Source organism: Agelaius tricolor, unplaced genomic scaffold (assembly GCF_023055355.1).
Source record: "Agelaius tricolor isolate 1412-34295 unplaced genomic scaffold, bAgeTri1.0.p SCAF_1, whole genome shotgun sequence".
Classification (NCBI taxonomy): domain Eukaryota; kingdom Metazoa; phylum Chordata; class Aves; order Passeriformes; family Icteridae; genus Agelaius; species Agelaius tricolor.
Window position 1 is genome coordinate 44,319,333 of NW_027269261.1, and position 22,163 is coordinate 44,341,495.

Below are 22,163 nucleotides of genomic sequence, written 5' to 3' on the forward strand. Positions count from 1 at the left end.
CAGAAAGAAAAGATGTTTGCTTACAGGATTTTTTCTTTGTAGAAGTTAGAAAAGAATTCAGCAATTGGCTATGAACTTGAGTCCTACCTTGAGGAGAGAATACTGGCAGCTGGCCATTACGAGACAGAACAACAGAACCCAAATGTCTTTACAAAAGCCTTGGTTCAGAGTCAGGAATCCAAGAAGTGAAACAAGAACTACTAGAAGGACAGCAAACACATTTTCCTTTATATCTTCTGTCCTATGTGAATAAAAGTGTTGGAGAAGTACAAATATTTGTAGATTCATTAGAGCAAGGCAGGTGCATTTGTAGCTGGTATGAGCTGGTATGTGCTGCAGCCATCAGAGTTCACTGGATCCCATAACTACATTTCCATGTTCAACAGCATTTCATCCCCATGCCAAAAACCTTACCCAAAATGATAGCTAAAACGTTACAGGAAAAAAAAGCCATATGCACTGAAGTCTAACATCCCTTCCCATCTCACTTTCCAATTAGAATTCCACAATGGAGATGATTTGAGTGTAGAAAAGTGTATGCTTATAAAAGCGAAAACAAACAAAACAAAAAAACCCCAACACATTAACAACTACAAATAAAATCAAATACTCAAACACTTTTAAATGAGGAAATAAGGCATTCCATTAATGAAAAATATACATCTGACAGCAAAGAACTGGATGAAAGACCAAATCTGTCATCTGATGTGTTATTTATCTATTCTGTTAGAACATGGAAACTGAGATAAAAAAACAGTGTCAATATTCAGGCTGTAACAAAAGAGCTTATCAGCAGAAAAGATTTCCATGCAATTGAAACATAGAGATAAAACACTACAGATAAGTAAATATCTGCTCTGGACTTGAAACTCCCTGACATGTAGCCTGATTTCTGCATCAGGTAAAACTGCCATCTGAAATTTCTGCTCTGGAGTCCATGTTAACCCATATGGCACAGCACCACCAATAGAAGCAGAGACAAATAAACTTCAACTGGACAGATGCAGCAGTTCAAAAAAAACCCTTCACCTGAATACCATTCTGTAAATCATTTTCTTTTTTTAAACATTGGAGTATTTGGTTTACAATACCCTGGGACTCTTCTACTACTGATTTTCTCATCAGAAATCATTGGATCTGTAACATCTGTGAGTCAAATTACAGACTAGTCTACAAGCCTGGCACTCACATGAATCAAAGTCTCTACCTGAAGACAAAGGGTAGCAAGAACCACTGAAACCAACCCTGAACTTCAACTTAAAGCAAAAACACCCCTATCTACTCAACCTGAATTCTCCTTCTCTAGTGATCAGCACTGCTTTCTGGACATGAAGAGCCACCCATCTTAACACTACCTAGAGCAGCTTTTCTAAAAAAAACAAGCAAAAACAAGCTTACCTGTCCAACAATGCCAACAAGGTGAGACGATCATACCAGACTTTAATCCACTTGCCAGGGAATATAACAAATCTGTAAAACTGCCTGTTCAGCTTCCTTTGTGCTGAAGAACATGAAGAATCCTCAGGGTCCTGGCTGGGCTGCTATAAAAACAAACAAGAAATACACAAAACTCTCTCACACAGCTGCCAGCAAAACAGGAGTCCAAAAGGCCAAATTTACATCAGATTTTTTTTTTTTTAACTAAAAGGGGTAGTGGGAGTATATTAGCATATTTATTTTCTTAATTTTAAATTAAAAATAAAAATATCACACTAGCTTAATTGTTGCAGAAGAATAGAAGCTATTTAATTATGTAGCTCAATAGTGACAATATGCTTAAAAAAGTAATACTAAATGTTCATTTAAAAATTAATTATTTTTTAGTCCAGATCCAGTACATGTCTAAAGTTTCTTTTAGATTTTCCCATGCATCAGGCTAATTACAGCACATCACAAAAACATGACAGGACAAATCCTTCTTTTTAAATTAAAAAAAAAATAAGTTAGCCTTCAAGTCTAGAGGTATGACTTATCAACTTTTCCAGACCACAGCTTTGTTTATCTTTCCAGAGATGCTTTGAATACCACATCAGGTATGCCTCCTCAAGAACAGCAAGAGGAGGAAAAAAAATTGCAAACAAGCACAAAGAGCATAAACAGTACTAATTTAAGTGTCTCTAATTATACCATCATAATCATAAATCCACCCTTTTGAATATTGCTTTTGCCAGATTCTAAGGCTTTTTCCAACTCTTCTCTACAACTCCCCTCCAACTATCTGCAGACCATCAGCCAGGCCTGCAAAGCTAGACAACAGATGAAAAAAATCTCTGCAAAGCAATGATTTTTTTTACAAAGTACATCATTACTGATGTTATGGAGGGGGAATAATCAATCATTTTTCTTCCAAGAAGAAGAATTTGAGATTTCAAATTACTGTGAATTCCAGTGGTTTTCTATCTCCTCCCAGGCAGCCTTTTACCTGCCCCTCCTTAAAGATAATTAATCAACAAATATACTTATTATAGAATTCTAGGCAATGTCTATATTAGAGTTATCTATGTTAGATTAACATTCTTAGGGCAGGGGATTTCTGTGTGAAGCAATTGATTTTAGAATCATAACAGTTAGCAAAGCACAGTTTTTTAAACAACGTGTCCACCTGCACAAAGGAATTGTTACATTTTTTTCCTCAGAATATTGGAATCATTTCTAATCTTCCCTTTCCAGGAAAAGGAGTTTTAGACAGAGTTTACACATGACAATGTACTTCTGTGCATCAGCTGGGAAACAACTCAGATATCCTCAGTCTGCTGGCAAACATGAGGTGAAACAGGCTAGCATAAGCTCTGGAGAAAGAAATTCAAGTTTAGGCATTTAATCTCATGCCTCCAACTGACTAAAAGTGTACAGCCATGCAGAGCCAGGGAGCTAAATTGCTAGTAGTGCAGGACAATCCCTCATACTTCTGAGCATTGAGATGTGCAAGGGGTTGCTGGGCTATTTAGCATTTTTTCCTTTATTAACAATTCTGAGTGCTTAAAAAGCCATGAGACCAATTGCAATCCTTTCACTATGCTGACTTTAAAATCTGAAAGTAGTTTATGTCATCCAAATTTTAATATTTTTATTACTACTTTAAAAAGTAACTTAAACATGGGGTCAGGGCATTTTTAAAGAAAAAAAAACATGTTTTAAAATATTACAGTTGCTAATACCCAACAGAAAGTAAAGCAAAATTCAGACTGCTGCAGTCATTAACTTCACATATCTAATGTAGATTGCTCACCATAACTAGATAAAACAAATCAAAACGGTGGCAGAGAGTTCACTAAAAACACCCAAGGATCTGATCATTGAGTCCCCAGCACAGCCTAACACGCCCTTAGCTGAGTGCATAAGTGAACATTTTGGCTCCTGAGGAACTGCAACCTTTGGATGAAATCCTCTGTGTGAGTCTTGCACTGCTTAGGTGGGAGTCAGATTTTTGAGCTGGATTTGGGAAACTCTCTGACTAGCCCTGAGCAAGCCACTCAAGTCTAACTGTTTTCTCCTATCAAAAAAGGGCTTATAAAAATTCACTTCATAAATTTATATGTCAGTGACAGCCTGAAGCCCTAGCTTCATTGAAATCAATGACAATGCTTTTCCTGATTTATGTAGGCTCAGAATTTCATGTTTAGGAAAAAAATTTCAGAAACCAGGACATTCTGAAATTACTGCCTGGCCTGGCTACAAATTTGCTAATGTGACCTTGAGGAGCTGTCTTCCTCAAAGAGAAAGAAGAAATGACAATTGTTCTCTAATTTACAGGCAGTTTACAGGACTATAAATATCTGGAAAACATCAAAGCCTTTAGATGGAAGACACTGTCCAAATATGAAAGACACTATTCAGGACAACTTACAATTTTTAGTTTAAAATAGTTCCTTTATACAAGTTACTACTAGCTTAACATTCCAGTGTGAAATCTAAGATGAAAGCCAATTAACTGTCATTTTACTGTTATTCATAAATACCAAACTAAAATTTGCCATGGCAGAGAGAAAGTCAAAGGTATTATAAAAGGAATTGTAAAAACAGATTATATAAATCACAGACCCCAAACACTGTAAAGTTCATGTCCACATAAGACCATGCAAACTGAAGTCTGAGGGCCTTTTTCTTTTACTAGCTGCATTGAGGAGGTGGCTTCAACATTCCACAGCAAACAGTCAGAGGCCTGGTTGCCCAATTCAGAAAAGTGAAACCAGACATGAAGTTTTATGACAGCAATGAATCTGGAATAAACACTTCATACTATTAAAATCTGGTGGTGTGTCTAAAATCCTAACAGCTGTGTCCTCTTCCAAATGAAATATGGTTGAAGATAGAAGATGAACTTTTTCGGTGACTGAGTCTTTAAATAGTCCCCTAGGACACTACTCAGTGTCGGTAGAAAACAGCTGAGTTGCATCCATCAACATAAAACACATCTTCTCCCATGTGAGCAATAAACAGGAAAAGCAGTATAGCAAAAACAACAAAATTGTCTCAGGAACAAGCCTGCAGCCTTTGTTCATTGAGCAGTTCATCAAGATGCTAGAAACTCAGATATAACAGTGTACCCGTGGGTTTTCTGAAAGGGTCCTTCTGGCCACCATCAGCAGGAGCTGCTGCTGAAGTGCGCTGGCTGCTTGATCCCCAGAAGATGGCTCTTGGCTCTCTGAAGTGGTAGTACTGGAGGAGCTGAACTGTATTTCACTGTGCACAGAGGACAGGAAAGAAAGAGATTGTTTTAAGCAGCAATATCTTCTTAACAATTCTGAAACATTAGAGGAGAAAGCCTGTAATTACACTACTGGTTGGCTCACAAGACTTGGGAACCTTCCACCTTCATATCTGAAATCTAGTACAGATCCACAAAGCAGTCAACACCCAAATTCAGATACACTTGATTTACTACATCCACCACAGAAAAACAGATACTTCTGTATCACAGCTTTTCTCATTTTGAGATGAACACCCTCAAGGAATCACACTTCACAAGTGCCTTTTTCTGTCCATTGACAATTTAAGTTTAGAGATGCACATCTACAGAGCAAAACTGCAAAGTAGATACTGCACAGATCCCACAATAGCTTCCAACAAGCTCACTTAGGTACCAAGCTAGTCTAGTTTCACCTGCACTGAATTCGGTGAGTACTGATTTACCCTGCTGAGAATTCAGGCTACAAGAACTTCCTTCTGCCCTACCAGGATAATAATACATGAGCTAATTCACATAAGGCTAATTCAGGATATCCCCCATGTACTGAGTGCAAATTCACCCTGGGAGGGCCCTGAGCCAGATACTATTTATTGTTTTTCCTCACATTTCCTGTTTTGTGTTGTAGTACAGCACCTAAACACTTGTGAAAATCTGCACTTAGAGCAGCAGTGCCTGTTGGGTTGCAGAAATCGTGTTACCATGACATGACTGACTGGGTTACAGAGACAACTTTATTGAAGTTAAATAATTGTTACTTGGGGAAGAGATCTATTTTGAATACTTCTTTCTAATTATCTTCCAAATGGGATTGATACATCAAGTGCTCTGCTCCAAGCTCATTGCCCCACTGCCTCTGGATACCTGCCTTGGGCTCTTACTACTTTTGTATCTACTTGAGGTGAAAGCACCTAAGTGCTCATGCAAGGTAGTCAATATCTGTTGTTCTTATTTTGCATAAAGACAAGCAGGAAGAAACTAGAGCAATCTGCCTACAGTCAGCCAGGAAGCCTATGGCAGTGCAAAGATTAAAACCCTCCTCTTGCATACCCTACATTTGCCCCAAAGGCACCTTTTAATTTTAGTTAACTCAACTTTCCTTGCCTTTGGTTGCCAGTTCCCAAAGGCTCCTATGTAACCCTTGTTAAAGCATTAAAATTGTGGCTGTCCTGCACATGACTGGATGTTAACTTCAGCTGTAGTGGTTAGCCTTGTTCTGGAACACAGCTCAGTGTCTGGATTACTTAAAAGAAGGGCTGAAGTGCCACACCAACAGGTTGAAATGCATACACTCTTTCCTCCCCTCCAAGATTTGATAGCTCTGCCTGGACCAACAGGAACACAATCAGCCTTGGGATGTCAGCAGAGGAGCCATCCTGCCTCTGGTTTCTCAGCCAGGTAGTTTATGTTTTCAAAGCCTTGATTGCTATCAGACTTGAATTCCAGACCTGATATTCACCATCTGCCACTCCAGCAGAACTCTCAGCTGAGCAGAAATGACAGCACCCATACTTCTGACCCTCATGGCTTCCTCTGCACACCACACTCCTCCTGCTGCAGACAGCAGCATGATCCACTCCCCAGAGTCAGGAAAGCTGTCATGTTCCCTTTGGACAGCACTAGCAAATGAGAACACGGTCCACCACAACCCACTTGATGTCCCAGCCACAAGGCAGCCCTCTGTAAGAATCATCTCCTTTGTCAGCAGTTATTAACAAAACAGTACAGAAGGGATGGCACTCATCCAAGATCCTGGATCACAATCAGAAGATTTAAGCAGGAGGAAAATGGAGGAAGCCTTGAGGAATGTCTCCCAGGAGTAAGATTCCCACAGATATGGACTACAGAGCAACCTTGCCCAGTCAGAAGGAAGGCAAGGGATTGTTTGTTTGTTTCCTCAGGATGAGCTGTCCCATTCCTTATCATTATGGCTGCAACCCTGAGTCTCCCTGCTCACAGCAAGAAGTAGGAAAATTTCGCCCAGGCTATGCAGGAACACTAGCCTGAGAATTCCTGCCCAAAAGGTGACTCAACAAAAGAGCAGGGGAATAAAACAGTGGTTGCTCATTCCTTCCTAAATGAAGAGTCAATCTTGACTAAATTGTTGCATCTTTAGCTGTCTTTCTACAAAAGCCAAAAGTATGTTGAGATCAGACCACATCTTTAATCTCACATTCACCAAAAATGGAAATGGCAGAAGGACAGATGGATGGAACAGAATACCAGAGGAGTCTATCAGCTCTCAGAAATCAACAATCTTTTATTAATAAGCCTTCTTCCAAGAATAAACCTAGAAGATCAAATCATCTACCACCAGACTTGAAGTTAACCAAAAAGCCAAGAGGGCCCATAGTCTGTTTTGGGTTCACATCAAAAATCCATAGCTCTGTCTCTCAGCAAGTGGCAGAGGAGACCACAAGCAGCCAGGACACTGACTGTGGGGAACAGTCAGAAACTTTATAAGCCTGAAAAAGCAATTAGGGCAGAGAAGTTTGGAAGGCAGAGCTAGTAAAGCAACAATTCCAAAATCAGAATCTGTCATCTGGCAGTCATCAGCTTCATTTCTCTGTACCTTCTTATTCTCTCCTCATCTTCCATTTCCTTCAGCTCCTGTCTGCTGCTTTTGTCTTCCTTATCCCTATTTTCCACACAACCTCCTTCTGACATTCACTTGCTACCCCCAAAGATGAATTGCTTGCACAGCTACTTAGAAACTGTACATCTCATCTGATGACATTGCTATCACACTGACAGCAAACACCAGTAAGAAATGCAATGATGGTGTTTGTGTTTTTGTAAGCCCATAAACTAGATTCCATAAATGTATTACCATATACAAATAGGAGCAAACACTCTCTAATCATAAAATCATTAAACGGAGCTGATCGCAGTATAACACAGAATCTTGCTAAATAGAAAATCTGTTCATTTGCAGAATCAAATTAATATTATCAAGATCTATCACAGTAAACTGCACTGCTAATGTAAGCAAAGGTATAATTGAACTAAATTTTGAGTAATAAATTATTAACTAAAAATATCTTTGATAAACATATAACCTACGCAGATCAAATTCAAAAGCAACATAGCACCCTCTACTGATAATTGGGTATAAAACCAGGAATTTTTTTCTGGCTCATAATCCCATTTTGTAAGAACACTCAGTAAGCACAAGACAGTGCAGCAATCATATTAACACATAGAATGTTTCAGTATAACCACTCAGTGCTGGAAAAATCTTCCTTCTCCCCCTCTGTTTAGCCTGTTGCCTTTTACCATCAACAACTTGGCCTTAGCCATTCAAACATAATCCAGCCTAAGTCATCCCCTTTGTTAGGATTATTTTGCCTTGGGTCTGACCCCCTCCATGAGTTCATTATACAGGCAGACCACAAAGAATTCCCTGTTAACAAAGCTGTTTTGCAGGTCTTGGTTAGATTTCATTTTAACCTGCATATTGGAGAGAAGACAGGTCTGCACATGCTAAAAACCAGAAAGATCACATTGGACTGCCTAAGAAAGCTGTCTGGGTCACTACAGAGTTTACAGTGTGTAATAAATATCATAGTGATAATAAATAATACAGCTGAAAGCTGTGCACAATACTCCCTAAAATACTGCCCTTAGGTGATGGTAAGCAGCTATGGCTGGGAAGAGCCAGAAGGCAGCTCAGAGTTAGAAATGTCTCCTCCTGCACATCCAACAAGCAACTGCTTCTGGAGTACTGGTCTGAGGTACACCCAAAAGCACAGAACTGAGACCTGAGTGACGTGGTTGTACAAAACCTAGCCAGTGCTGACAACACAGCAGCGACTCAGCACACCCATACCCTTGTGCTCTTCCAAAACAGTCAGTTTGTGGCTCAAATGTAGCTGTCTGAACTGATGCTGCTCATTAGGCCTCCACTAGAGAGCTGCCAGCACCAATCTGACCAGAGTACTGCACAGCTCAAGACTGACACTAAAAGCCACTAAAGTTGTGGATGTTGCTTCTTTTAAGAAAACGATGGCTTACAGTTCCCAACTAACAAGACTTACACTAAAAAGCATCTCAGAGCATGTAAGAAGATTGAAATACACCAGTAATAGCTGGATTAGCAGTGGATAATTATGTGACAAATCCAATCACAGGAAAAAGAAAAAACTCAAAGAGGAAGCACTGTTCACGTTTTTTGGTAAGACTTAGCAGTTTCATAAAGTGTAAAATTAATTCAGAATGTGCATCTTAACTTTCTTCAGTACTTATATCTCATGGCAGGTCAAGCTAAAGACAAAATCTCTCTTAAATGTTCATATTTTTCTAGTTGTACAAATGTGTATTTAAACACATTTTACTACAGGATTTGGGGATAATTTTTGGCATTTGTTTTACTAGCAAAAATAACACCTTTAATGACAATAAGGCAGAGTCTCTGAGTTTACAGAATGTGAAAGCTGGATGTAGTGATATGCTGGCATAATAGGCAGAAAAGATATCAGATCACTGTTGCAGTGTTGCAATAGACTGCAAAACAAGCAGTGGTATATATAAAGTCAACTACTGCAGATGGACAGAAAGGCCTTGTAAAGCACGTTCCCAAAGGTACTGTGGTCAATATGAAGGCAGGAAGTGATAAATGCCTTCTTGCTCAAATGGTAAGAATGGGGTCCATTCAATACACTCTTACTTTCCAGTATTCAGATACTTTTATGTTGCTAATAAGCATGTAAAATGATAATTTGCAAGCCTAGTACATTTCAAAGCAAAGATAAATGTACTAAAAACTTTAAAAACAAACAGTATGTGTTAGTTAATAAACTAGAGGATGCATTTTGAGAAGATGCAGCCTTATTGGAATTAGTGCATTAATAGCTTCCACAGTTGTGTTATCTCCAAAATATTTTAAAACATTCTTTTTTGCTCTCCTTATGGGAAGGCAGGGTATGGGAGAGAAACCAGTCCCAACACATAAAGCACTCCATAAACTCCTAGTACTGAGCAGGATTTTGCTGCCATCATGTGGCAGCATGGTCCCCTCCCATCTCTGAGTCTCATTCTGTTGAAAACACTCGTGTCCCTGCCCAGTGCTCAATGAAAGCAGGGCTAAAAACCCCTACACAAATAAAGGAAAGGATTTTTAACTGGCCAAGCTTAACAAAAGGGTTTCCTCCTGCCCCTTGCAAGCCATAAGGAAAATGCTACTAAGTTTGTAGAGAGTACTTTTCAGAAAAATCCATGGCTTCCTTAGAACGCAAACATTACCATTTTCAGTGCACATCCCCTGCTCATTTATGTGTTCAAGCAGCTCTATGCCCAGGGGAGCAGCTCATCTGAAACCACTGAATCCCAAAGAGGACTCTGTAATATTTGTCACATCCATTTCAAAACATTCTCAGCTGCAGAACTCCACAACTTGACAAGGAGCATTAAGAAATCTTTAAGATTCAGCAGCTTATTACAAGAGCAGTGGGGGACTGTTTTATTTGGGTCACCTTGCTGAGAAATACAAAGATGCTTTAGTGACACACTTTTTGGTCACATTCTAAAACATTTTGAAACACCAAAAAAAAAAAAATCTACTCTCTCCTATGAGAAATAACCTCAAAGGTTCAGGGAATTTTCCAGCAGTGAACATTCTAAATATTAGTGGATATTTGAAGGAGACATGTAGTACCACTAAGGCATTCAGATAGACTTTCATATAGAATAACACACTCAAACAGCTTATTCTGGGGTGAGAACGTAAATCAAATAAGTTAGCTCACTGATCTGACATTCTCTCTTTTGCCCAGGGCCAGAAACACCAGCACTCTCCAACTGTACTGACAGGTCCCTTAAATTATTTTTTTAGTACTTGTTAGCCACTAGTTTGTTGCAAATACTTTTAAACTTTTGGCCCCAATGATACCAAAAATAAAACTATTCTCCAAACAAGCAAAAAAAAATATAAGTAATTGTTTTAAATGGAGGTGTCTATCTGTATTGCAAAACATTTTAGCTGTAATATAGCTTTTTAGAAGCCTGGTTTCAGTGTCAGAGCCTCATCTGAAAAAGGTGAGGAGTTCAGAGGATCAACTGCTCAGACAGAACATGTCTGGAAAGTGCAATATGAATGCATGATTGTACTGGTATGGTTGAGCCATGGTGTAGTAATGAAACACACATGAATATAATTTTATCCTACAAAAGGTGGTATTTTAATAATTTTACAGGTAAATTAAAATATACATGACCAAGAAATCAGGATAAGGCTCAAACTTGAATAATTTTTTTTTGTGAAGGTATAGAGCAAGTTGGGTTTTATATATAATTTATTCCAAATGAAAGCTCAAGTGTTACACAGTAAGGAGAATCTGCACCTAAGATAAAGGTGCTTTTTGCTAAGAGCTGGGTAATCCTTCTTTCTGTTTGTACTGGTTTTGGTTGGAGTAGAGTTACTTTTCCATGGTAGCTGGTATGGAGCTGTGTTTTGGATTTGTGTTGGAAATGGTGTTGATAACACAGGTATCTTTTAGCTATTTCTGAGCAGCCTTTGCACAGAGCCCCAAAGGCTTTTTCTGCTCCTCACAGCACCCCATCAGTGGGGAGGCTGGGGGTGCAGAAGCAGCTGAGAGAAGACAAAGCCAGAACAGCTGACCCCAACTGACCAGAGGGGCATTCCCTACAATATGGCACTCAGCATATAAATCTAGGTGAAGGAGGAGGAAAGGAGGATGTTTGGAGTGATGGCTTTGTCTCCCCATGTCACCAAGACTAAGGGCAAGCAGGTGTCCTGTTCAGCCACCTCCAGGAAAGCCAGGCTCCACCACATGTCTTGGTGACTCACTTCAGAATAGATTCAAATGGTCTTTTTGTACTAATTTCTAACGTAATCTATGAGCTGGGAATAGAGTTTATACTTCTGTCAAAGCCTGTCACAAAGCAATTTATGGTTAGAGGTGAATTTGGCAGAGTAATGGGAGCATCAAATTTAGATGCAATCAGCTCAGCAGGGAATCCATTCCACTGGGACTGCTGGCAAGAGGTGTTGCTGGCAAGCCAACAAACAAAGTGGGGTCAGGGTAATTACACTGACAATAACTGGGGACTTGATCAGCCCTGCGAATGTTTAAATAATTTACCAAACTCAGTGACAAGAATCACCCACCAAAGTGGGGATTATGATGGAAAAGGAATTACCTACTTTTGGTGATAATTACAACATAAAAACCTCCTCAAGATTTAACTTGGCTACATCTTCAAATATTTTAAAAGCTGCACTGCTAGACAAGTGAGAGACAATTTGGCAAGAACCAAGCACAAAAACAATCTGAAAAAAATTCTAATTTTCAGTAACCTTTAACAGAATTAAGGGATAATTTTGGGAATTATTAATAAGAAAGTATTTATACTACATTTAAGTGTGGAGGGATAGAATGTAAGAAAATAAAGATAGTGCAGAAGGTACTCTCACACCTGAGGAGTTGCAGCTGTACCAATCACCAAAGATTAGGAACAGGCCTGCCCTTAATAGGCTACAGCTGTGTCCAATAAGAAGCGGAGTGCTACAAAGGAGTGGGTTAGCTAGGTGAGGGGAGAGTTGGAGTTTGTTGGCTGTACAATGAAGGAGTCAGAGCTGTGAGGAGCTGCACATGAGAAATCACCGAGAAGGTAGGGGAGCTTTGCAATTAGATGACAACATTTAAGAAGCTCTGTAGATTTCCTAGAACAAGGGCTGCAGGTACAGGTAATATTAGGAACAACTACTATAGCTGAAAAAGCCAACAATTAAGCTAAAGAACCAAAAACACACAAAGACAAAAAGTAGAAAATGATGGAGTATATATTAATAATGATAAACTGGAGAATACTCCAAAGATCATCTCACAACACTGCAGAACCAGAAAGACATGACAAGACAAAGTCTATTCCCTTTAACAGTATTGCCTGAAATGTCAAGGAGTGTCTGAAGGAAGAAATCACAGACTCCTTCGGATTTGGACATCTGCTTTCTCTGGCACATTGTAATCCATTGTTGTCCATCCACCCCTTCCTAAGCAAATGAAAAGCAGGAAGAACACAAAAACAAAGAAGAAAAATAAAACTGTAACACGTCCTCACTTCTGTGACAGTGACATTGTTAAGATTTTGAATTATTTGTGAGAAATTAATTTTAGATGCTATGACAAGAAGATAAAATGTTTATGGGCCATAGGAATATTACTTTAATTTCAGTTCCTAATAATCTGATGTGAAATGCTTAAGCCTACAAATGGAGAAGACAATAGCAGGACTCAATAGACAGAAAGTTAGAATTTGAATTGAAGACCATAAAATGCTAATGAGTTTGTCTCAAGGCTTTCTCTAAGAACTTTTTTGGAGTAATATTTAAACATCACCTTCAGTTTTGCATAACACTGTTAAAAGATAGTTACGTATAGCCAATTCATAAGGAAATTACTTTACTCTTAGCAAACCAGCCACAGTTCATACCCTCTCCAGTCAAAATTCCTTCCCCTTCCACTACTGCAGCATCCCAGAAGCATCACAGCTCCTGGACACCAGCAACAGGTCTGCTGCCTCTCCCAACAACACCCACAGGGCAAGAGGCCTCTTGTCATCCTCTGTCCTGAGTCAATTTTCCTCATAAAGAAGCACATCAGGATACAGTCCATTCAAATCCACGTGGTTATTCCATTTGCTCAACTCAGTTTGACATTTTCCCCTAAGGAGCTGCTTAATCTTAAAAGTATAAAGCAAGCATGATTGGTGATAAGTGTTTTAAGAGCTCATACACATCTACTGCAAACCTTTGTATTGCTCTCTGTGCTTATTCTAAATTCTGAAATCTGGGCTCCATGAGACCAAAAACCCACCCCCTCCTATGAAAGGAGGATGACACCTCTTTTGGCTAGGCATTAATTTTCTCCTACATCTCTTGACTCATGAAATCTAATTTGGATGTCTTTTTACTGAATTCACACAACAGGCCTAAAGCTATTGGTTGTTTCTGCACCATTTCAATTGCTCATGAAGCTGCACTGTCAATATTGTTGTCTTCTCCTTAGTTAACTTTTTCATGGGCTGGTAGATAAGTCATGTTCATCTCAGAGGTGCTTTCCATGTCTCTTTTTTAATATCCTTCCATAACAGCAGCATCTCCTGTTGGTATGGATTACTCTTATGATGAAATCTCCACCAGAGAGGGCCTACCCTCAAGGGAATAGTTTTTGTCCTGTCTCCAGACAGACACACAGAAGAGATTAAGTGAAGCACTCATTGATTACACCTCATGCTTCATTTTATCCTATTTGCCTTTTTCTTCACTAATAACCTTTCCTTCGCTGATCATTTGGTTTATCTTTAGCAAAAAAGAAAGTAACCTGACACAACTGATGAGCAAGCCTGTAAGTGGGAAGAGGGGAAGATGCATCATTCCTGCATTGTCCCTCAAAGCAGGTTTGCTCTTCCATTTTCTATATGCTGTAAGTGCTCCATATTGTCTAAATACAAAACTGCTTGATGCTGAACACCTGAAGAAAAAAACAAAAACTCCTTCCTTCCTGTGCTACCCTTCAAGCTACTCACAGATGGCAGAAACTGCCCACTGAACAAACAGCTCTCACTAATCTCTCTGGCCTAGACATTACAAACTGCCCCTGCAAAAACCAGCTCAAGCATACTTCAAGCTTCCTTGTCCCCTTTCCTCATTTTTCATATTAACTTCTGCTTTGAACTTTCCTTCATGCTGCTCTCTTCTTGGAAAAGCTCGTGTTCTGGCTTCCCATTGACTCCCACAAAGAAAGTCCTGGGAAGCCACTCCTCTTTGCTGATCTGGTCCATTCCCTGAACTATCACTTTACTCTGAAACTTCCAGCAAAGGTGCTCATCTTAAGAAATTACATGCATGTAAATGCCTATAAAGAATATCTGAACTTGCTTTTGTTAACATGGTTGAGTGGATCCCTTAAAAATAAACCTCATCCCTTAAGGTCTGCAAACCAAGACAGAGGTGTCAAAGAAGCATCTAGCAAAGGCAGATTCAGCATGACTTCTTACTTGGAAAGGAAAATGGTCCTTCCTTTGATTAAAAAAAAGTCAGGGGACAGACAACTATTTCTGAATTTGGGACAGATTCAAATTCGCAGTTAGACGAAGGGGGAGCAGAAGAGTGTTCTCTGCAAGGTGAAACAAAGAGAGTTGCAAGAAATAAATAGAACCCAAGTAAAATGTTTGAATTTTTAGGTCAAAACTGAACTCCACCAGGATGGGGGCAGGGGGCTATTTTGCTAAAGACAGAACATTTCTACTATTTGATTTTTTCTTATTTTTTACTCTTTGCCCACTGACAAATAAAAGCATTATTCTCACGTCTCTCATAATAGCATTCTATCTAAAATGCTGTTTTTAACATGGTCCCAAGTTTTTCAAAAGCCTCCACTGAAAGCCAAACACCTGAAGAACAATATTTTTTATTTAAAAAAAGACCATTCTTACTCCCTCACTCAACTTCTCCAAATGCTGCAAAATAGTATAAAACCCAAGATTATTTCATTACAATACTTATGAATAGCTACAATTCTTCTTACAGATATGCAAACAACCAATCACATCAAAGAGTGTGGAAACCACAGTAATAAATACAGGATTTACATGGATCACTCCAAAAAGAACTTTCAAAAAAAAAAAGAAAATTGTTTGGAAGAGCAATTTATCATTAGAGATTTAATGCAAGGAGAAAGGCTCTGCAGCTAGAATCCACAGGTCAATGACTGATACAGACACAGCACTAAAAATCTGTAAAGAATGCAACAGGTATGTGAAGCAAACAAGACAATGTTGATAGAACAGTCCCACTTACTTTGTTTGCAATTTCACTTATAATAGCTACACTTGACTTCAGCTATTCCCAGAAAATAAATAAAGCCAAGTGCATAGTTCCAATTTTCACTTGAAACTGTTTCTTTCCTATATTCTTATAAAGCTGTGTTTTAGCACAAAGCAAAAAAATTTTTCTGCTTTGACTTCTCTAGAAAAGGTTAGCACATTTATTCACCACTACTCCCCTTCATGTGCATCTTTCACAGCTACAGTTTCATAGTTTCCAGCAATGAAAACTTTCAAAGTTTCTAAAAATAAGGGCTTACTTACTGAGCATTTGACATACAATCACAATTTGATAGCTGATGTCTAAAATTTCCTTCCTTCTGACAGCCAGCTTTTAAATAGCAGGATCTGATTTCCCCTTTAGAAAATAAAGAGGGAAAAAAATGTCAGTTCAGTGATGCAATTATTTGTGTACACAAAAAATATACAAAATACGCATTCTGTGTCAGGGACATTTATAAATATATATTTTTCAGTCTGTGCATTAGGCTCATTTTAGATTTCAGAAAGCAAATTAACACTTGAACAACTGAAAACCTGTGAAAAATCAAACCACAGAAGTCACAGCAAGAATTTAAAAGGCATGCAAATTAAACACAAAGCACATCAATTAAGGTAAGTTCACCATAAAAAGTGAAATCAGATTTCCCTCTTTCCATTCACAAAGGTGAGGTCAGGAGGTAGAAAGCAGCAAAAAGTTCTGCTAGAAGTGCAGCCACGGCTCCTCCCTGTTTGCAGAGGAGCACAGAGCCAAGGGTGGGTGCTGGCTGACCCAGAGGCTGCGTCACCTGCCCTGCTGGCAGCTGCTGCCCTTCTGGCCACAGCAGAGCCAGGAGGAACAGGCAGAAAACCAAAGTATCTCCAGGGTCACCGACCCAGTACCATAAGCACTCACTCCATGCTGGTTTTGAAGGTAATTTTAAAGGAAATAGGGCTTTTGGGACAGCTGTCTTTCAGAGGTATGAGCCAGTACCTCACAGGGCACCAAACAGGGCTCACACCCATCCTACAGCTTTAGACTCCAAGAACAGCTTCAGAGCAGTGGCATCCCCACTATATGCATGGGGCAAGACTAGGTCACTCATTAATTTTCTTTAAAGGACTAGCAGATCACAACTCCAAATACAACAAGCACCACCACACCAAGAGGTCAGTCTGAGCCAGCTGAAGAACAAAACTGTAGAAAGGAGACATATTTTGCCAGGCCAGGTCAGTGCAAAACTTCTAGTCAGGCAGAAAACACCAGGGGTTCTTCTGACAGGACAGAAGTTGTCTTCTGGCCTAGCCAGCATCTTTTGAGGATGATGTTTGGAAGATAAACTTCAGGCATTGTGTAAGGCTCAGGTCTGTGATGGTCACTGGTGGATTTGGAAAACTCTAGTTATTGCTCATCTGACTTTAAATTATCAAGCCCTTTTTTTTCCACACACACAGAAAAACATGCAACCGGTAACAGACAAGAGAAATATCCTTCCAGAACATCTGAAGCGTTCAGAAATTTCCTCATGCATTGCAATTATCCCAACTAGATAAACTCACCATTTTCATCTATGAACACGTGCATAGCATCCACGGAGAGCTCATCTTGCACAGACGCCTCAGGTCCACTTATTACTTGCAAGACAGAACTGTCTTGCTGAGAAGTTACCCGGTAGATTATCTGCCTTTGCCTGCTGCCCTGGTAACTTGACACAAAAATGTTTCAAAACTACTATGAGGAACTTTTTTTCTTGTTCTCAATAAAACAAAAAGAAAGAGAGGTTAATTAAAAGTTTATGTCATTTCTACTCAGTGAAACAAAACAGCTTACATCATATCTTTGAAGTACAAAATTGTAAAGTAAACTGGCCTTACAGTGCTGCAAATTTGGCAGACTCTGGTAGCACCGGACTAGTACTAGCACGATCTTGGCTTTGTACATCTGATCTTTCCTGTTTAGGAAGTTGCTCACAGTGCTTTTCTGTTCCCACCATTTCTTCTTTTCTCTCCGTCATCTGGCTATCTGGAAAACAGGGCAGTGAAGTGGAGCCACTCTCCACAGATGACTTTCAAGAGTTTTGTTGTTAACTACTGAACAAGAGCATCTAAAAATGAAAATCTAAAACACTGCAGTATTTGCTAGTTTTATGGAAAGCACTACCATTACTTAAAACAATACAACCACAAATCTGGATGAGGAGGTACTCTGACCTCTATGAATGGGCTTTTTCAAGAACACACTGTGTGAAGTACAGGACAAACAAGAGAGAATTTCTGCTTTGCTTCCTATTGTTTCAGAGGGAAACAATCTGTTCCTAATCTAGAATGGTAAGAGGCTGCTTCCCTGAGGGCTGTAATTGTTTCCCAAACTGTGTATGCTGGCAGTGGAAAAGCAGAAGCACTGGCCCATTCCCCTTTTAAAGAAGGGAAAGCAGCACCTTCAAAGGAAATAGAGCTCTTGGACAGGAAAGCAGATAGCTGCCTAATCTCTCTTCCCCACTGGCCACACACCTGAAACCACCAGTTTACAGGACAAAGGGCAAACTGGCAAAACAATTTCACAGCAGATTGATTATCCTATGCTTGGAAAATACAGGACTATAGGTTTAAAAACACACATGAAGTATTTGTCCAATTTCTACTACTTTAAGTACCAATTATATTTATATTGCCTCTCTACACATGCATGTAATTTTTTTCATATATGTATATGTGTACAACATATTCATGGTCAATAGTGAAACATTTTTCAACTGTTTATAAACCAAAACAATAACCTGTTAGGGTTCTGAAGTGCAACTAAGACAGTGATTTCATCAGCACTTTGTGCAGTTGTGCAATTAAATGCTTTAAATGGAAAAAAAGGGTGCTTGTTGGAGATGCCTCAGTAAATCCTGTAGCTTTCTGCACCAAGGAAAGTGTACTGAAATTTACTTACTTACTCAGACTTCTTGCAATACCTGCTGTTTAAACACCTCAGATCAAGAAAAAAACCCAGAAATTTCGCCCCACTGAAAATTCCATATCTTAAGACGTATTTCTCACCAATATAATTACCATCCTAACCTGTAACAATCACCAGTCAAGAAACAGTGGTGTCATATTTATGTTGGTCTAAGGATTAAAGAGAAAGAAGGCTTATAAAGGATGTTTTACTTTTTATAAGGTCAGCTGATAAAACTGAAAAAAGTAAACAAGCTTTTGCATATCATTTCAGATCATCTGTCTTGTTTTCCTCACACTGCATCAGCTGATCTACCAATACATTATTTCTATAAACAAACCTACCTTCATGAGCTAAAGCATCTCTACAGCAGTTTCAATGCAGAGGACAAAGCCCCCTCACACCCTAAAGGCTATGCTATAAATACAATGAAACAAGCACAAGTTTGATATAGAAAATACTTTGTTGTGCATGGAGGCAAAATTCAATAAATCTTCCAGGTCTCTTTTATTCTATCTTGGGAAAAAAAAAAAAAAAAAAAGCAGTTAGGGGAAGAGATAACAATTTTTTCCTCTCCTAGTTAAAAATTTAAACTCCAGTTCAAGCAGAAACTGTCATTACTGAAGCACCCCCTTAATGATGTAACCATACCTGTGGGCGGTGATGGAGCCACAGATACCTAATCAAAATGACCTTCCTAAAGGCTTGGGCTGTTCAAGCTGTAAGAATAATTGATAGAGATCAGAAACTGTGGTTTAAATAACCTAATTGGTCCCATAGTGCCCAAAACCAGCTTTAGGGCTGGAACAATTAAAAAGATTTTTTAAAATCTGATTATCTAGTGGTTTCAGAATATGCTTCTCTCTTTTCCATTCCAAACCACAAGCCTTGCAGACTTCTTTTTCCTGCTGTGGTAAAGAGTCTTAATAGCAAAAACCTAAACATACTGCTTCCTACAGGCTTTATATGTCAATCAGACAATACCATGGTGATGAGGACTTCCAGCACTGGAAAAGTGGGCCATGATGGCTTTGTGACTGGTTTTCAAGATTATTACTCCCCTTCTTCCAGGTGACTTACACCTTCAGTATTTAAATGAAGACAGAGATGTCTAGACTAGGAGTGCCCTGCCAGAGTACACAATTGGCTCTACGTCACCAAATGCTCCCTGCACAGAAATTGTGCTGGCAAAGCTCAAACACCAGGAAAAACCTTTCCCAAGTGCAAGAGCAGACTAAAGAGGACAACATGGCAGAGTACTTGCACTTTTCCCTGTGCCATTTACCCTTATCCACTGCTCCACACGTCTCCAGCTCATGCCCAGGTGGGCTCACAGTAGTATCAAGATCAGACCTAGGCTCTGCAATAACCACATAATTTATCTGGAAATTATATGCCACATGACTCAGACATGTGAGGTGTAGTTATCAGGACTCATGGCCAAATCAGTCTTGTGGCAGGGTGACTCAGAAGAGTCCTGCTTAAACAGCCAAGTTTTGGTCTGTACACCATTTTCATATTTTGACAGAACACAACACACAAGCTTAAGTTACTGCAGTAAAATACTTATGAAAAGGAACAATTCTTACAGGTCCCATACATAAGATATTTTCAGTAAACATTTTTTCTGCACTAACAACTTTTATCAGCCTATCAACATTACTTACAAGTATGCCATCCCAGTGCTGACAAATGAACTCCTAATTTAAAAGCAGTTACAGTACCATACTTTCTTTTGCCATGTAAGTTTTTCACCTGTAGAACAGATTTTAAGTATTCCAGATCATCCCAGACAAACCCTTGTCCTACTCTAGGAGGAGGCTGTAAACAATTTTACAGCTGAAATGAAACAGCCTTTGTACATATGTTAATACAGTGAGTCCAGAGGAGGGCCATCGAGATGATCAGAGGGATGGAACCTCTCTCCTGCAAGGAAAGGGTGGGAGAGTTGGCTGAGATTTCAGCCTAGAGAAAGCTCCAGGCAGACCTTATTGCAGTCTTTCAGTACCTGAAGAGACCACAAGAAATCTGAAGAGGGACTTTTTACAAGAGTGGGCAATGATAGAACAAGGAGGAATGTCTTTCACCTGGGAAGAGGGCTGGTTTAGATTGGATATTTGAAAGGAATTCTTCACTGTGAGGGTGGTGAGGAACTGGTACAGCTTGCCCTGAGAAGTTACAGATGCCTCATTCCTGGAAATGTTCAAGGCCAGGTTGGATGGGGCTCTGAGCAACCTGGTCTAGTGAAAGGCATCCCTGCCCAAGGAGAGGGGTGGGAGGTGTTGGAACCAGATGATATTTATTAAGGTACCTTCCAACCTAAACCATTCTTTAATTCTGTGATACAGTAATCACAACAACCAACTATCAGTGTATCTCAGCCTTAAAGTTGCCTTAGTATTAGGTAATTAGAATTAAATTTTATTACTCTGTAACTTTTCTCCAAAACATTTTTACTACTTGTGGCCCCTTACTGGAGTCTTCCAAACCTTCTTCCTCATCTTTTACTTACATATCCCTATCCCAACCTTCATAGCTCACTCCTGTAAAACAAAATGCCACTGCTGTCATAATTTCAAACACCATCTGGTTTGAAACCTGGGCAAGCAGAATTCAGCTAATTAAGCCTGTCTCTCTTCTGTTCATTAATTGCTTTGCTACAGAATCCACTTCCTTCAACAACATTATGCTCTGAAAGAGAAATTTTCACTTTCAAATACATTTGCTGCCTGTTCAGCCACAAATAAATGATTTCAAATCGCTCTTTGCTTTTGTTAGTACCAGCATGAAACCAAAGTTCTACAAGCTGTGAACTGTGCCATTCATATATGTGGATTATAAATCCTAAGAACATCCCTAATCCTTTCTTCACCAACTACTTTAGCAGACACATCTAGCTTATGCACTTTCTTGTCAACCCAAATTTGCCTATTATGCCATAAGTACATTAAAAGAAAAAACTGCCATTTAAGCTGGTCATCCACCAAACAACAGGAGTGCCCAGGGAATACCACACCGTCCAATAATTGCTGCAAGAGTCCAGCATGGACACTGAAGCAGCACATGGCATTATCCATTAATGAGGATTGCCACATTAATCCTGAAGCAACAGGAAAAACTAGCAATAGGCATTGTACCTGCTAAAGGAAGTGACTTGCTTGAAACAATCTCCTGTGTCAGCAGCAGAGCTAGGAATTAGTGGCCTAATCACAACACCCACCAATTACATCAGAACACAGACCTCTGAAATAACCTTTTTTTTTTTCAGATGTCAGACTGGCATCATACATACTACTACTTCTTCAACTTAAAGACTGAAATTTTAAAATTTTAACCTGTCAAGCCTTACATATTGAGCATCAGATTCAGAGCTCTGCATACCAGTTCCTCCACATCCAAAGATGTGCATCAGAAGCCATGTGGCCCCTCTCTGGAACAAGAGTCAGGGGTGATACACAACTGCTCCAATAGATGAGCTAGCACCAGGCAGGGCTTTATTTCCTAGGTGCCACCCACCTGCCAGCAAAATCACCTGCTGTCACTTCCCACCTCGACTGTCAACTGCACCAGTGACTCAATGCACAAGATCTCTCTTCCTCCTAACTACATGGCATGTGACAGTCCTCATTCCCACATGCAAAGAGGAAAAAAAAAAAAAGTCTAAAAATACCCAGGAGTATGGTTTAGTTTTTTATAGGAGAAGGGTAA

The 22,163-nt window shown here is 39.4% G+C and overlaps 1 protein-coding gene across 2 annotated transcripts in view; it reads right to left on the reverse strand.

Moving 5' to 3' along the window:
- Positions 1-22,163, reverse strand: part of PCNX2 (pecanex 2) — a 151,166-nt gene that overhangs the window by 111,433 nt on the left and 17,570 nt on the right. For both annotated transcript variants that reach the window (XM_071431933.1, XM_071431942.1), the window contains 6 exons: positions 17,387-17,534; positions 17,072-17,217; positions 15,797-15,890; positions 4,548-4,683; positions 1,399-1,541; positions 88-241 (listed from right to left, as the gene is read on the reverse strand). In XM_071431933.1, coding sequence (XP_071288034.1) covers positions 88-241; positions 1,399-1,541; positions 4,548-4,683; positions 15,797-15,890; positions 17,072-17,217; positions 17,387-17,534 — 821 coding nt within the window. The remainder of the gene's footprint in view (positions 1-87; positions 242-1,398; positions 1,542-4,547; positions 4,684-15,796; positions 15,891-17,071; positions 17,218-17,386; positions 17,535-22,163) is intronic.